Raw genomic sequence first — 17,460 nt, forward strand, 5'->3', positions numbered from 1 at the left:
AATTAATCAATTATCAAAGTCTTATTCTATTCAAAGCTATCTGTCCCTATCTGACGTTGCCCGGGATGCAGTGAATTCATTTAATTTTAAAAACAATTTGGTTTCCCATTTTTTAAAATTGATAGAGAAAAAGAAATAGAAAAAAGTTGTAGAAAGGAGATAAATCTTTTTATATTCCCCAATTAAAAATATGTTATTCATTTCGATGATTTGGATTTTTTTTGTCATAATCGAAAAATGTTTACATATTACCAACCGTATGGGAAGAACTACATTAAATAGATTCTAGTTATTATAGCGTCAATACAGGAAACACTAATAATAAAAGAATCGGCAGAATCAACGTTGAATATACCAGTTCAAATGCTAATTAGGGCAAAGTTTTAAATTCTTAAAACATCTTTCTATGTCAGACGAGCTTAAAACTGTAAAATGCATTTATATAAAATCAAATCCAAGGCAATTTTATTTTATAAATACACCAGAATATTAATCTACTTAGTTCTTGCAATTATTATTATTATTATTATTATTATTATTATTATTATTATTATTATTATTATTATTATTATTAAAGTTATTATTATTAAAGTTATTATTATTGTTATTAAAATTATTATTATTATTATTATTATTATTATTATTATTATTATTATTATTATTATTATTATTATTATTATTAAAGTTATTATTATTATTGTTATTAAAATTATTATTATTATTATTATTATTATTATTAAAGTTATTATTATTATTGTTATTAAAATTATTATTATTATTATTATTATTATTGTTATTAAAATTATTATTATTATTATTATTATTATTAAAGTTATTATTATTATTGTTATTAAAATTATTATTATTACTATTATTATTATTAAAGTTATTATTATTATTGTTATTAAAATTATTATTATTATTATTAGTAGTAGTAGTAGTAGTAGTAGTAGTAGCAGTAGTAGTATTTACTATTATTATCATTATCAAAATTATTAATATTATTAAAATGATTACTATTAATGATATTATAATTAATAATTCTATTATTAATATTATTATCATTGATATTATTATCATTATTTTAAAAATTATTATCATCATTATTTTCCTTAATATTATTTTTATAATTAATATTATCATTTATTATTAAAATTATTATTATTATTAATAATTATTATTATTATCATCATCATCATCATCATCATCATCATCATCACCATCAAAAACATATAATAAATTGAGAATCTAATCTGAAATGTGCAGTTATGTGTTTGCTTTTGATCCAGGCGTATCTCATTTACTGTGCAAAATGAAATGAAAACATTTATTTTGAAGCCACTTCTATTACTTATTATAAAGACCGGGAGAATACGTCGTTAGCACACAAGTCATATGCACTTAGCAGTCTATAACTACACTCTTTATTTGTTGAGTTTGCTTTTCTGAGCAATATGTTTTGTTTCCGCTAAATACCGAGTTGTGTCTTTCTTCCAGACCCTTACATGACCGCAATTGTTTTGTAAAAATTACCTTAAAACTAAGTTTGGTAAGGAAGTTGAATCAAAGTCTGATACGCTAATACATACGAAAAGTTCAATTATTGAGTACTGCCGACATCTAGCGATCATGAGATGTTATTGTTTTGACTCTATGAATGGAGATGAAGATATCTGGAAGTGAGAGGGAGAAAACTAAAAAATTTTTTTGTCTGTGAAATTAATTTTTTATGCAATTAGATGAGTTTATGAAAAAAAAAAAACCTTTGAACTTTTTATTTTACTTTTGAACAACAAAGTTTGATATGATGTGCAAAAATTCTGATTACAATGCTGAATTAGGATTCGTGCAAGAAATGTAAATTTGTTCACTTGCCTCGTCACGAGGGCAGAGTTAGACACACAGTCGGTTTTTAATGTGTGGGGGAGGAAACCAGCTCCCCAAAGGGGGGCACTCTGGTTAGTAACAAAACTAAGAAATGTTAATATATAAAGTAAAATGTTATGAAATACGTCCGAATAGTAAAGAAATAAGATAAGATAAAAAATGAAAAATAAATAATTTTAATTATGGAAGAAAAATAAATTTAGAATTTTATTAATAAATGAATGCTGATTTTAAAAAGGGTTAATAACTGCTTAAAATGCCATTTTGAAAAATTTGGGATATATATATATATGCATACTTATGTATATGTATATATATATATGTGTGTGTATATATATATATATATATATATATATATATATATATATATATATATATATATATATATATATATATATATATATTGAGTAAGATGATTGATAATTTGTAATTAAAATTAAAAATTAAAAATCCGTTTCACAAGAAAGAACAAAAAAAATCAATAAATTGTATGATCGTTTCGGAAACGATGTTTTTATTGAGATAGACAATAAGTCTTGGAACAATAATTTTATCATTTAGTTTTTTGAAACAAAGTCTCCTCATCAGCAAAAATATTGAGTGTTTTTTTTTTAAAGACACCAAAAATAAAATTAGCATTTTTTAAAAAGTAAGGCAAAAGTATTTTTAATGGTTCGCCTTTTAAAGCTCGGAAGTATCATTGTCAGTGGGATGTTAAATGTAGTTTATGATTTTTTTTGTTAAATATAGTTTATGAATTTTTTGTTAAATGTAATTTATGAATTTTTTTGTTAAATGTAGTTTATGAATTTTTTTTTAAATGTAGTTTATGAATTTTTTGTTAAATTTAGTTCATGAATTTTTTTGTTGAATATAGTTTATGAATTTCTTTGTTAAATGTAGTTTATGAATTTTTTTATTAAACGTAGTTTATGAATTTTTTGTTAAATGTAGTTTATGAATTTTTTTTTAATGTAGTTTATGAATTCTTTTGTTAAATGTAGTTGATGAATTTTTTTTTAATGTAGTTTATGAATTCTTTTGTTAAATGTAGTTCATGAATTCTTTTGTTAAATGTAGTTTATGAATTTTTTTGTTAAATGTAGTTTATGAATTTTTTTGTTAAATTAGTTTATGAATTTTTTTGTTAAATGTAGTTTATGAATTCTTTTGTTAAATGTAGTTTATGAATTTTTTTGTTAAATGTAGTTTATGAATTTTTTTGTTAAATGCAGTTTATGAATTTTTTTATTGTAATTACAAATTATCAATCATCTTACTCAATATTAAAATAGCTCTAGGACATATATGCCTATCGAGCTTATTATATATCTACATTACAACGAGCACTGTTTTCTTTTATTTTATTTTAATTGTATTAATGAATTTACTAATACATTAAAATATACTCTGCTCTTTAGACTGTTGTTCTAATCCCCTTTATATATATATATATATATATATATATATATATATATATATATATATATATATATATATATATATATATATATATATATAATTTTGATCTTTATTTTAAAAAAGTAAATTCAATGCAGCATTTGTAATACAGATCTTAATGCCTTCTGGAGAGAAATTGAATGCCTACTAGACACTATCCTCGAGTATCTATTCGTCAGGATAATCTAGCATGAGTATAGTTTTCTCTACAAGTAAATCTTGTCCAAATATTCAAAATTAAATCCTATTCGCAGCCCAAATAAGATCTTCTCGGTTTAGATAACCCAAACTGGCTTTTATGAGGAATGCTGCACCTTTTCCAAGTGATGTTACCTTAAGTTGTAACACGAAGCTTGATACCCCAGCAGACTAGATGAATTCTTGTCCTAGAATCCAGTAAACCCAAGAGACTAAAACAAAAGATATAGTATAACATCTAGAAGTGATCTATTGAGTGAGATAGAAATAATGCTCTTAGCTTATGTACTAACTCAGTATTTCATATAGATATTCAGTGTTAGCCCCAGAACTTCGGCTGAAGTAAACTGAAACAACAGATAAGAACAAAAGTTAAAAGTGAGATCACGTGGTGTTGATGCGTCATTATGATTGACCCATTGGAGTAAGTAAGTAAGAAATAGGTGCAAGAATTTTGGGGCTAATTGGGAGATTGAACGTAACACTTTGAAAGACTATTTTATTGAGTAAAGTATTTTGCTAAACTATTTTAACTAGTAAAATTTTTTTGAAAACTATTTTATTTAGTAAAGAATTTTTGGAGAGCTATTATATATAGTACAATCTTTTTAAACTATTTTATGCAGTAAAATATTTTGAAAAGCTATTTTATTTATTAAAATATTTTAGAAAAACTATTTTATCTAGTAAAATATTTAAAGCAACTATTTTATCTTGCAACATATTTTGAAGAAAACTATTTTATCCAGTAAAATATTTTAAAAAACTACTCTAGCTAGTAAAATATTTTGAAACTATTTTATGTGGTAAAATACTTTAAAGAAACTATTTTATCTAGTAAAATATCGTGAAAAACAATTTGATCTTGTAAGATATTTTGAAAAAAGTACTCTATCTAATAAAATATTTTTTAAAACTATTTTATCTAGTAAAATATTTTAGAAAACTATTTTATCTTGTGAAATCTTTTGAAAAAGTATTTTATCTAGTAAAATATTTTAGAAAACTATTTTATCTTGTAAAATCTTTTGAAAAATATTTTATCTAGTAAAATGTTTTGAAAAAGTATTTTATCTAATAAAATATTTTGAAAAATATTTTATCTAGTAAAATGTTTTGAAAAAGTATTTTATCTTGTAAAATATTTTGAAAAACTATTTTATTTACTAAAATATTTTGAAAAAGTATTTTATTTACTAAAATATTTTGAAAAAGTATTTTATTTACTAAAATATTTTGAAAAAGTATTTTATTTACTAAAATATTTTGAAAAAGTATTTTATTTACTAAAATATTTTGAAAAAGTATTTTATTTACTAAAATATTTTGAAAAAGTATTTTATTTACTAAAATATTTTGAAAAAGTATTTTATTTACTAAAATATTTTGAAAAAGTATTTTATTTACTAAAATATTTTGAAAAACTATTTTACTTACTAAAATATTTTGAAAAACTATTTTATTTACTAAAATATTTTGAAAAAGTATTTTATTTACTAAAATCTTTTGAAAAAGTATTTTACTTACTAAAATCTTTTGAAAAAGTATTTTACTTACTAAAATATTTTGAAAAAGTATTTTATTTACTAAAATATTTTGAAAAAGTATTTTATTTACTAAAATATTTTGAAAAACTATTTTATTTACTAAAATATTTTGAAAAACTATTTTATTTACTAAAATCTTTTGAAAAACTATTTTATCTAATAAAATATTTTGAAAAATCTATTACATCTGTAAAATATATTCTCTTGCATAAAATGAAAATTATTTCAGAAATGTATATTTTTTATGAAAAGTAGAAAGATTTACTCGCAATTTTTCAACAGGAATCTTCTATTTATAATTCAGCAGACTTGAACAAATATTTAAAGAATACCATTTACATCATATATCTAATTGCGATATAATATGATCAAATGGCACATTTGTCTTTCCGCAAAATGAATCAGACATCATCATTTTTGGAACAATGTCATATTTTGATAAACTCACTTCGTTTTTGTCAACAATTTTTTCTCAACAATTTTTTCTCAACAATTTTTGTCAACAATATGTGCATAAATTTTGCACAAGTGAATCTAACAAAACAATGGAATGTTCCAGAAACAAAGACATCGTTTTCCTAAAAAGATTACAAGAATTCATTCTGAGGAAAATCCATAAAATTACACTCCACAAGAATTGGTCTAATTTTTAATGCTGATATAATCATGTATCGAACTGAATATCGATTTTATACAATTTAATTCAAGCTGCTTTCGATTGAGATTCACATAAACGATTTAATTCAAACGTTTTTTTCTCTCATTCTTTGTGATTACAGGTTATTTTTCAAGCTGTAGCCAAATAAAAAAAGTATAAAAAAAGAAAGCATATCTTGAAAGCATATTAAATCATTAGTTTGATGTAAGCGTTTGGGTTCAATGTGCACAGACCACTTTACAAAATATGGGATATTGGGGAAACAGGCAAACCTGCTGGTATTGGGCGTGCGGGATGGATATATAGACGCCACGGATCATTGGGTCCAGCCCTGCATTTCCTATGCCCTACAATTGGAAAGGAAAGGTGGTCCATAGTAAAATAAGTTGTTTGCACAACAAAGACTTCAAGAATCCATTCAGTTTTATGAATGTTTCAATTAAAATACTACTTCTTTGAATTCTTTAGAACAAAAAGTAATAAAAAGAATACTATGCCTGAAGATCGTTTATGAACTGCTGAAAGATTAGACACGCATTATTTTAGGTAAAAGGAATCAAACATTATTTCATACTCGTCTATCAATTAAAATAATTATAATTTAATTATGTATTTAGAAAAAATAAAATCTACTTAAAGGAAAATAAGTTTTATAATTGAATAATAATAATTGATAAGAATAAATAATTTTCTTCTTACAAAATAGAAATTGATTTAATAAAGCTCAAAATATATTTGTATTCGTTCAGTTTAAGTATTGATAAGTATAAATAAGTCTTATAATTGAAAAATAATAATTGATTTCAGAAAACTCAAAATGTATTTCTATTCATTCAGTTTATCTAAAATAAGAAAAATGTTGAGGAAGAAGAATGAAGTGAAACATATTTTAAAGCATGAATTTGATAGCGTTTGGAAATCTCCGATGAAAGAAGGTAAGAATCGTCTCTGCTTCTTGGAAACAAACTAAAACTGTTCTTTAAAACAAGTTTAATGATTTATGTTAGCTTTGTAATCGATTTCATTACCATAAAATATTTTGATTGGTATCGATTATGCTTTTTAGACTGATATGTATAAACCATTCATATATTTTATGATACAGCCTTTATGAACGGGCGATGAAAGTGAAGGCATTTCATTTTTTTTTTTTTACCAAAAATGAATAAGTCTGATTGAAAAACAATCCACCAAAAATCAGAGGATCTTCCGATATTAATAAAAATGTTAGTATTTATTAATTAATATTTGTTAATGTAAAATGTTTATCTTATGTTTTAAAGTTATAAGTTTTTAGGCCATTTAAATTAGAAAATTGTACTAAAAATCGAAAAATTATATATTAAAATAAAAAAAATATCTCGAGAATTTTGAATGTTTTTTGTTCACACTTTTGTGGTCTTATCTTATGTGATAACTGCGTTTTGACAATGATTCTCATAAGATGTATTTTGTCTTTGATAACAGGTAAAGTATTTCGTCGTTGAAATGGGGTAACTACCTCAGCAAAAATAAACTACTTAGTGACATGCAATATGGTTTACGTTCTGCTAAATCTACAACTAATGTGCTGACTGTAATATCATACAGGATTAGTGAATCTTTTAAGGGGGGGGGGCTTAGTTTTTAGAGCAATTACTCTTGACATATCAAAAGCTTTTGATAAGGCATGCCATAAAAGTCTACTTCACAAGATTTCCAGCTATTTCATAGATGGAAATGTCCTCTCAATTATAAAATCCTTTCTCTCTGACAGGTCTATGATAGTAGTCGTCAATGGGTAATAATCAGAAGATTATAATATCAATACTGGTGTCCCTCAAGGTTCCATCTTGGGCCCAATTCTCTTTTTGATCTTCATCAATGATCTGACAAACTACATTCCTAGATCATTCATAGACATTTATGCAGATGACACTATCATTTAGGACAACACTTCAAAGGCCACTAATGACCAAGATCTTTCTGATTATCTCTCTCTTTTGGTGCAATGGGAAAAAGGTAGCTGATTAATTTTAATGCATCTAAAACTGAGCTTTCTCTCTCCATCATCAATGCTCTGACCCCAGTCACGCCCCAGTTGAAATGAATGGCTCTTGTATTATGGAGCACCATATCTTGACAAGCTTCTGAGAGTGACCGTCACTCTTGATCTGAAATGGAACATACTCATCAAATCTGTTACCAAGATCGCAGAGAAAATGGTTGTATCATTTTACTGCTCCAGTAGAGATCTCACTTCCCATGCAATCCTCTACCCCAATAAGAGCCAAATACGCCTTAAGATGGTGTACTGTTACTACATCTGGGAAGGAGCTGCACAGAGAAAACCTATCCTGCCTCGACAGGGTACAAAACCAATTTTGAAATCTGATGGACGATACCCTCTTTTTCATAGAAGAAACGTTGCAAGCCTCTCTCTTCTCTAACGTTATTTCAATAGCAGATGCTCGACTGAGCTTCACTCTATGATCCTCACGTCAGTAAGTCTTTTGCGGCAAACACCCAACTAGCTATAACAACGATCAGCAATTTCCCTTACTTCCTATTTGTGCTTACATCTAAGCGAAAATTCCATGAACAGAGTTTTTTCCTAGAACTGTCCGTCTGTGGAACACAATATCATAAGGCTGCTTCCCGGTTCATTATAACTTGATCCTTTTCAAGTCTAATGTAAACAGGTTCTTGAAGAGTCGTCCTCTAAAAAAGTTATCAAATTTCCATTACGGTACCCATTAACCTTTATCCATGAGTGGCCTTCAGGCCTTGATGAGCTGGGACTATATGATGTAAAAAAAAAAGTATTTCGTCCTTAAAGTAAATGGATGACTTTTGTTTTTGTTTTTGTTTTTTTAGAAAATAAATACCTTATATTAGCATTCATCTATTAATTAATAAATACCAAAATCTTCATTAAAATCGGAAAATTATCTGATCTCTTGGCGTTTTCTTTTCAGTGTTTTTCAATTTTTTTTATTAAAAATTCATTTTTTGTTTCAAAGAAATTACTTTTCTTTCATTATCCATCCCTAGATTAATTTTTTTTTCCATATATATTTTTTTCTATAATGACAGAAAATAGTTAACTGAAAAGTGATATAATTTTTTTTTTCCCAAATATCATCATTGAATTTTTAGAAACTTTTCCTCTGCAACATTTCTTTGAAATTAATATAACATTGTTATGAGATATAAACACCTTGGGATAATACAATTTTGTAAACACAAAAACTGATTCATGCCTCGTATTTAAACATAGAATTATTTTGAAAATAATATTTCAAAGTTAATTTATGACAGCCATTTTTTTCTATATTGTCAGTTAGTAATTGGCATTTTACTATTCGTTTTTTTTTTGTTTTTAATTTTATAACAAAACATGAAAGACACAAACAGAATACAAAAAAGCAAACGACACAAAGGATTAAATGAAAAAAACCGTTTTCAGCATCATCAATTCGTATAAAACGATTGCTGCCAAAACTACAGCAGTGTTCCCCCCCCCTCCACAAAGGCTGACATCAGCATGAAAACGAGTTTACACTTGTGTACTCTTATTAACAGATTGTCTAAAATAATTAATCAAAACATTTTCAGAAAACTGAATTCTGATCCGTTTTTTCGTAATTCTTTGTTTGTATTCACTCTGATAAATCGACGTCATTAATAGCTTGTAAATATAAATATTTATTTTATCCTGATGCAGTCGTTATTATTAGTCGAAACATTAAAAGAAAAATGATGATTTTCTAAGGTAATTTTTTTTATTATGTACATATTATCCTGCTATTAGCAAGTACATTCTTTACTTGTATATTTGCTAGTATTTACTACACACACACAGACACACACAGACACAGACACACACACACACACACACACACACACACAAATATATATATATATATATATATATATATATATATATATATATATATATATATATGCAGAAGAACCCCGGGATACGGTAGTCCTAGGATACGTTTTCAGGTTACGATGTGCAATACGATCTTTTTCCAGCCCCTGGTTGCGATATTTGCCCTGCTTTACGGTGTTATTTATAATGTTCTTTGATTATATACATGTGTATTATATACTATACTGTATTTTGTTACTAATTTTTATGTCGTATCCCGGGATTTCACTATATATATATATATATATATATATATATATATATATATATATATATATATATATATATATATAAATATATATATATATATGTGTGTGTGTGTGTGTGTGTGTGTGTGTGTGTGTGTGTGTGTGTGTGTGTGGAGGATGTTGTAGTTTGCTTAAAACATTGTGTGTAATGTCAAAGGATGTTTTATTTTTGAAAGCAATATAATGTAATTTTTTTTTCCTCCGCCGCTTGTGCGCTTTTACAAGTATTTGAAAATACTGAATAATATCTTTTTCAGTAATTATCTTTATTACCTATTGAGTGTACAGGGTGTTGTTAGCATGGAATTTGAATTTTTGGGATTAAAATCCCATTGTCAAGGATGGCGTTAGAAAAAGATATGTTTGGTTTTATATTTTTTTCTCTCTAGTCCACCATTATTGAAATGAACGTAGATTGACGTTAAATCAATTTCGATTACAATTTTCTTTTAAAAGAAAACATAATCCTTCAATGCTATCAGTTATGTTAAATATAAGTTTGATGCTAATTTCTTGTTGAATTTGTACTTACCGCATTTTTGGTATATAATGCAAATCTTGTTTAAAATACACCCATGAATTCGGTACTAAAATTCACAATCCTTACTGCATATTTGTTACAAATAAATTTCAGTCTAGTCCTGACTTGTCCACCAAGTTTTAGCAATAAATGTTCAACAGTCGTTATTCTATTACTATTCAAATTTGTATTTACTGAATTTTTTTATCTATAATGTAATTCTTGTATAAAATGCTCTAAATGTTTAAAGCTCATTCAGGATTACACATCTTACTCATGAGACCATCACCAAATTTTCTCCAAATCCATTCCAATTAGTCACCTTATGTAAGGGGAGTCGTAACCATACCAGAAGATTATAAAAGCCACTGCACTCCAACTTACGTAGGTTATCATATCAAAATGTGGGATTATTGGTTCTTATTCGTTTGAAAAAGGGAATAAATGTTTGGTTATAATCAATAGTGAGAGCAACATAGTGGTCATTATGGAGTTTTGGTCAGTTTTGGGTAGACAAACAAGATTTTTTGATAGGTGAACAATGATTTTGACAGGATGAGACAAAAGGGGAGTGCATAAAAGTGTTTGACAATGTTGCATGTTATATCCATGGATACTTATAACACATATTTGCATATGAGTGTTGAGAGACTGTTGGATATTCAAAACTGAAACTTAGTGGATTAGTCAGGCAAAAACTGAAATTTAATTGAACCATATATTGCTTCATCGCAGAAAGAATTGCAGATTTTATAAAAAAACAAAACTTCGTGGGTGTCATGTTTTGGGGGGAGGACGAAAGGGGGCATCACACTTTATAATATGAATACAGGGATTTTAGTTTTAAAAAATATTTAAAAAGTAACAACATATTTTATAATATATGAATTCATTTTTCTATTAGTAATCAAATCAAATAAAAAAGCAAAACTACCAACCTTTATTTTCTGCGATCATTGTTAAAGTCACAAGGGATACTTCGCCATCAGAAACTTTATCCGCAAATTATTGCCAATCATATTTTCTACATTTGTCCTAGTTTTTAATTTTACATGCGTCCCTATTAACTTGCCTCTCCACGAACGCAAAGTTAAAAACGGTTAGTGTTGAATGCAGGTGAAAGACTGGACAGTTACACGGGTTTGTGGCTCTCACTGAGGAGAGTACATATTCTGAAATATTAAGCTTTACAAAGTTAATAGTAAGTAGTGTCTCTTTTCATTCGGAACTACACTAAGATGTAGAGTAGGTTGCCATTCCTTTTTTTAATTGCTCCACTTACCCTTGATCCTACCCTTTTAATGCTAGGTGCTTAGAAAGGGGGCATCAAGTACCATTTTTTAAGTCTGGTATGACTTTAGGATTGAATCTCAGTATTTTGGCCAATTACAATCATTATGCTAAATATGGATTAATAAAATAATAATAAAAATGATCACCAATAAATATTATTCGGTATACCAGTTCCATGCATAGAACCATCTGCAATCATTTAAGAAAGATAAAACAAATGTATTTTTTTCAAAAATTTTGCATCTAATAGTTTCTAAGAAAAGTAAATGACTTATGAATAGATTATGAAATATCAGAATATCTCGTTATATAAACTATGTGTACTAGTTTATGTATTTGTATGGAAAGGATTACACTCTTAAACTAATTAACCGATTATTATGAATTGTTAATTGTAAGGGTTCATAATGGATGCTATATTTAGTTTTATTTTGTTTTATGCCAAGAGGTAAAAGAGAGTAGAAGCCCTTTATAAAAATTTGAATACCTCAGAATTTGGTCGCATTTTAACAACAGATAATAGACATCAATTGATATTTCAAAATTCCAGGATTTTAAAAAGTATTTCAAAGGCTTTTTAAGGGCATAATATGGGTATAACCTCCTATTTGAAAATTAAAATATTTCAGATTTGCATTGAATTTGATCCATAGTAATTAGACACCATTTCTGCAAGATCCCTTGAATTTCAATGATGTACATGCACTGGATTCCCACTGGACAGATAGTTAACAAGGAATACTATGTTGAGATTTTTAGGGAGTTCAGAAAGAGATTCTGTCGCAGGAAGCCAGCACTCTTCGAATCAGGCTAATGTCATTTCCACCAAGGCAATGCACCAGTCCACACCTCCATCCTTGTCACAGACTATTTGATCAAGACAGGCATGAAGACAGTTCCTCAGCCTCCCTATAGTCCAGACCTTGTCCCCTGTGACTTTTGATTATTCCCTAAGCTCAAGGAAAAACTCAAGGAAGCTGTTATTATGAGACAATTGAGGAGATAAAATCGGCTGTGATAAGGATCATTGACATGCTCACACAAGAAGACAGCATAATCACATTGACACACCAGTTCCCGTCAGATCACCAAAGTTAAGCAACGTTGAGCCTGGTCATTATTAAAATGGGTGACCAATTTGGGAATTCCAGGTGCTGTAGGTGGGAGGACGTCGGCATCTCCCTGCAAGAGTTACAAAAACCTAATGTTATCATCTCCCCTAATGCGATTGGAGACCGTTTGTGAATTTCATACTCCCATCGATCTTCCTCCTTCGGAGGAAGCTGGTTAAACCCAAATAGGGTTAATGCTATTCCACACACATACACACACACACACAAGAGGATTTCCATGGGAGTCTTCCAGAAGTGATTGGAACGGTACAACAAGGGCATTGCAGCCAAAGGAGATAACTTCGAAGAGGACTAGTGTTTCATGTGTGTACTATCAATAAAAGTGTCCATACAAAAAAGTCTGGAAACTTATTTAAGGCGCCTCGTATGTAAACGATTTTGATCAAAATTGGAATAAGGAATCTAGATGTAAGGTTAAATATCATTTTATCTTGATTTTAATCTTCATAAGGATTCCTATCCTGTTTGGGGAATTAATTTCATTCATAAGTACAAAGATAAAAATCAGGCTGTGAATTTCAAACCGCTAAGAACAAAAGACACCTGATGAAGAACAACAGCTGAAACGTTGAGAAAATGACATCCAAAATAAATTTTTAAAAATATATATAAATTACGTAAATAACAAAAGATGAAAATGTTCAGAATCAAGACAGTAAGAAGAGATTTTACTCAGTTAAATACTGAAACTTGAGTTAAGAACGATATTTAACAGAGAATTGTGAACGTAGAGAAAGAGGCATTTCAAGAACTTATCTTAATGGAGAGTGTTCAGGTTACAACTTGTGCACGCTTGTCTCCAAAGATTCAACGTAAAAGGAATGGTGTTTACATGTGAACACCTCCTGTAGGCTTTGTGACAGGCAATCAATGCACATCAAACCTAGTAGGGAAACTGGTAAAAAGCGAATAGCTGCCTACGACAGCCTTCTGTTCTTTTTTTTTTTGTCACAATGCATTCAAGTTGATGTCCAAGTTTGTAAGGTAAAAGATAAAAAGATAAAAGAGAATATAGTGTTTCAGTTGATTTTCTACTAAAGGAAGAAGTGATTGAATTATCATATAACTCTTAAAAAGTAAAGGGAGACAACTACTGACCAATTAATGAGTGTCTTATACATTCCAATGAATAATATATCATATGTGGAATCTACTGAAAATGACTTGAAGCACAGCTATAATAAGCAGGACATGAATAGTAGAACAGACCTCGAAACGGCAAATGCGAAACCCTGCAAAAATGAAGGAAAACATCAGGAATGAAATAAGAGAGTTAAATCGCAATGCAGAGATTCTGCAATCTGCCATGAATAATGTTTCAGAAAGAGCACAAATATGCGAAGCTGAAAATGGACAACATTATAAAGACATCATTTTTCATAAATAAAGATTGTTTGAATGTTACATCTTTTTAAAAAAATTCTCAATGACTTAGTCAGATTGTGTTCAAATTACAGAATGATATAATCAAAAATAAAGAATCTATTTACGTTCAAAACCCTTCAGTGACTTTTTGAACACCCTGTATATTAACAAAATATAAACGATTATTATAGGATAAGAAAAACTGGGCTAAACATTAATGCAAAATTGCCATGCTATCTATCTCTACTCTGTAGGGGTGGGATTAGTTGCTTGTCGGGTTTGTTGGAGATATTTACGTCGAGGGGACACAAGTACTTGTAGTTCCTCAGAGCATTCACCATTAAAGTACTTGTAGAACAGGCAGAGGGATGCAACATTTCGTCGATGGGACAGATACTGAAGCTTAAATGACAGTTCAGGACCTATCAGGTTGGCGACTCTCTTTCGAACCCTGTCCAGAGGTGAGAGACTAGTAGCAGATGTACCAGCCCAAATGTGACAACAATACTCCATACATGGGCGAATGGTGGTCTTATAGAGGTACAGGATACTTCCAGGCGTAAGTAGCTTTCTAGCATGGTAGAGAGATCCTACCTTCTTCCCAGCACCCTTGAATCATATCAATTTTATATCTTTTCTCTTTATGCAACACATATCCTCAGTTATCACTGACTACGTCTCATTTACATAATTCATCACATTGTCTGTACATGTATGATAGACTCTTCACTTTGTTGACAATAGTAAAACTCTACTGGTAATGGTAGAAATTCTCTGAACTTAATCCATCCTCTCCTAACTCATACTATTCAACTAGCACCCTCTCTTCCCTGTACTCCAATAGTATCACCAACATAACGAAACTTCTGGATAGCCTCAATAGCCTTGTTCTTCAAATATATTTTCTTCATATTTAAGTTCTTGATTATCTTAAATTTCTGGCACACAACTATCATCTCTCATTCTTCCAGCAATTCCAATAAACTTTTTGTGTACCCAATGCTTAAAAGTATCAAAAAAAAAAAAAAATGAATGAGAAAGGAAGTTCTCTTGTTATCTTCTGTGCAAATCCATCCTTAGCATTTCCTCCCATGTTTTCCTGGACTGCCTCTGCTAGCCGACCTTGTTTCGTAAATTTTTCTGTGTTTACTAACCTCCTCCATTCTTTCAACATGATCATACCAGTGAAGTCTCCTGTTCTGCACACATCTCCCTATGCTGTCCAGATTTGATTTTCCTCATCAGATCTAAATATAGAATGCACAGGATGGAATGATAAAATTATTGCCCTAGAAAAGACAACATGATTCCATTTCCATTTGATGAAAAACAGTTTTCTTTTTTGTTGCAGACCATCTACTAGTTGGCCAATTGTGTACAAATTCCAAGAACGATAGGAGTCTTCCATCGTATCTAAAAGTGATACAATGATAAACAGGCACGATCAAAGCTGTGCTGGTGTACAACTCTTGCTCTCTACCGATCCAAGTTATAACAACAGGACCATTGCTAACACTCTTAAAGTGTATCGCTGGATTGCCATGAATAACATGGACATGCCCAGGGTGATGAAAACAGTTTCCATCCACGGTTATGGTCTTTGGTGTGGTTTCAAGTGAGGGCCACATTATGCCACCTCACATCTTCAAATCAGCTTGAAAGTCAACACCAAAATGTACCTGGATGTGTTAAAGAGTGTGATCCCCTGGTACAATCAGGTGACTGCTTACACACCCTGTGTGTGGCAGCAGGACTCGGCGCCAACCCAAGTCCAAAGAGACCCAGGCTTGGCTTCAAAAGGAGAGCTATGACTTTGTACCCTTCTTTCACTGCCCTCCCCACTTCTCCCCTGACCTGAACCCGCTGGACTACTTTGTTTGGTCATATGTCGAAAACATCATCAACATGACCTTCCACAACACCAATGACAGCCTTATCGCTGTCATCCGTCGTCGCTGAGCTCTTGCGAGAACTTTTGGAAAAGTCAGGCTCCCAGTTTCGGACCCATCTCAACGCGGTGATTGAGGCTGAATGCGGCTACATTAAATAGATGTCCGCTCTACTACATAATCAAATAAAATAAAGCTGTAAGGTTGTTTTTTTAGGGTGACACTTTTATCGTTCCGTTCTGTAAGTAATTGTCATTTTCCATTCGCTTTAAGGAAAATAGAGTGGGTGTGTAATGTAATTAATAAGAAGTTTCTTCAGTCGTATCAAGGTCTTAGTAACATCTCAGGAAGAAATCAGGCTGCTGTGAACAAAAGTGCTCGAAAATGTTTCTCTCTTCTACTGACATGGGGATATCTTCTGAAATCTTGGCTCAAAAGTACAATGGGTTCAGTGGAGGACGCTAAACCACTCAAGAATAGACATCGGGCGATCAAAAACTTTTATGAGCAATTAGGGCTTCAAAACTGATAAATTATATATGAATGCAGAGAGAAGATCTAAAAAGAGCTCGCAGAGTTCAATGATAACACTACAATATCGTTGTCTTCAAGTCCAATGTAAACAAGTTCTTATTGAATCGTCCTCGTAAATAATCCAATTATACACAATTACTTGTACAAACAATTATTGTGCAACTGTCTCAATGACTACAATACACACATTAACCCTTATTCTCGAGTGGCCTTCGGGCCTTGATAAGTGCTAACCCTTTTGTAAAAGAATGAAAAGAAAAGAAGCTAAGTAGAGGACAGCTATAGTCAAGAGTAAACCGAAGGCTCCTTATTCATTAGCTACTACATCGAGGTGTAGGCGAGGGTACCATTACATTCTCAGGATTACCCCACTTGCCCTTGACCTTCCCCTAATAATGCTGAGTGTTTAGCAAGTACCATTTTTAAGTAATTCTTATGACTTGACTGAAGATTGAACACTGTCCCCCTCGCCCATTTGCAAACGCTCTTACCATTATGCCAAAATATGCCACGTAAAGCAGAAAACTATCATGTAAAAAATGTTTGGAAAAGAAGAATTATTGTGTTAGTGTATTCAAGAATGAAAAAAAGAGTTGCTAAAAAGATGTATCAAACATGAAACCGCGAAACTAAATTTATAAAAAAAAGATTCCTTTTTTCTTCAATGTAAATTTGTGACAATTTTTCTTTTCTTGTTGTCGATTGTAAGATCCTTTTTTTTGTTATTATCTTTATTATTTTTATGTTTGAAATTTTTATCTTTAACCTCAGGTGTATTTGTCAAGTGCAGGTGAACCTCCAAATAGTATAA

At 29.7% G+C, this 17,460-nt stretch overlaps 1 protein-coding gene across 2 annotated transcripts in view; it reads right to left on the reverse strand.

Annotated features, from left to right (window-relative positions):
• The window catches only part of LOC145266837 (uncharacterized), a 791,045-nt gene that overhangs the window by 46,082 nt on the left and 727,503 nt on the right, over positions 1–17,460 (reverse strand). The window contains exon 8 of one of the 2 annotated variants that reach the window (XM_080122655.1): positions 6,024–6,098. The exons of the other annotated variant lie outside the window; for it this stretch is intronic. Within the exon in view, the coding sequence (XP_079978781.1) occupies positions 6,024–6,098 (75 nt within the window). The remainder of the gene's footprint in view (positions 1–6,023; positions 6,099–17,460) is intronic. 2 annotated transcript variants of the gene reach the window in all.

Source organism: Euprymna scolopes, chromosome 4 (genome assembly GCF_053919585.1).
Source record: "Euprymna scolopes isolate OS-2025 chromosome 4, ASM5391958v1, whole genome shotgun sequence".
Taxonomy (NCBI): domain Eukaryota; kingdom Metazoa; phylum Mollusca; class Cephalopoda; order Sepiida; family Sepiolidae; genus Euprymna; species Euprymna scolopes.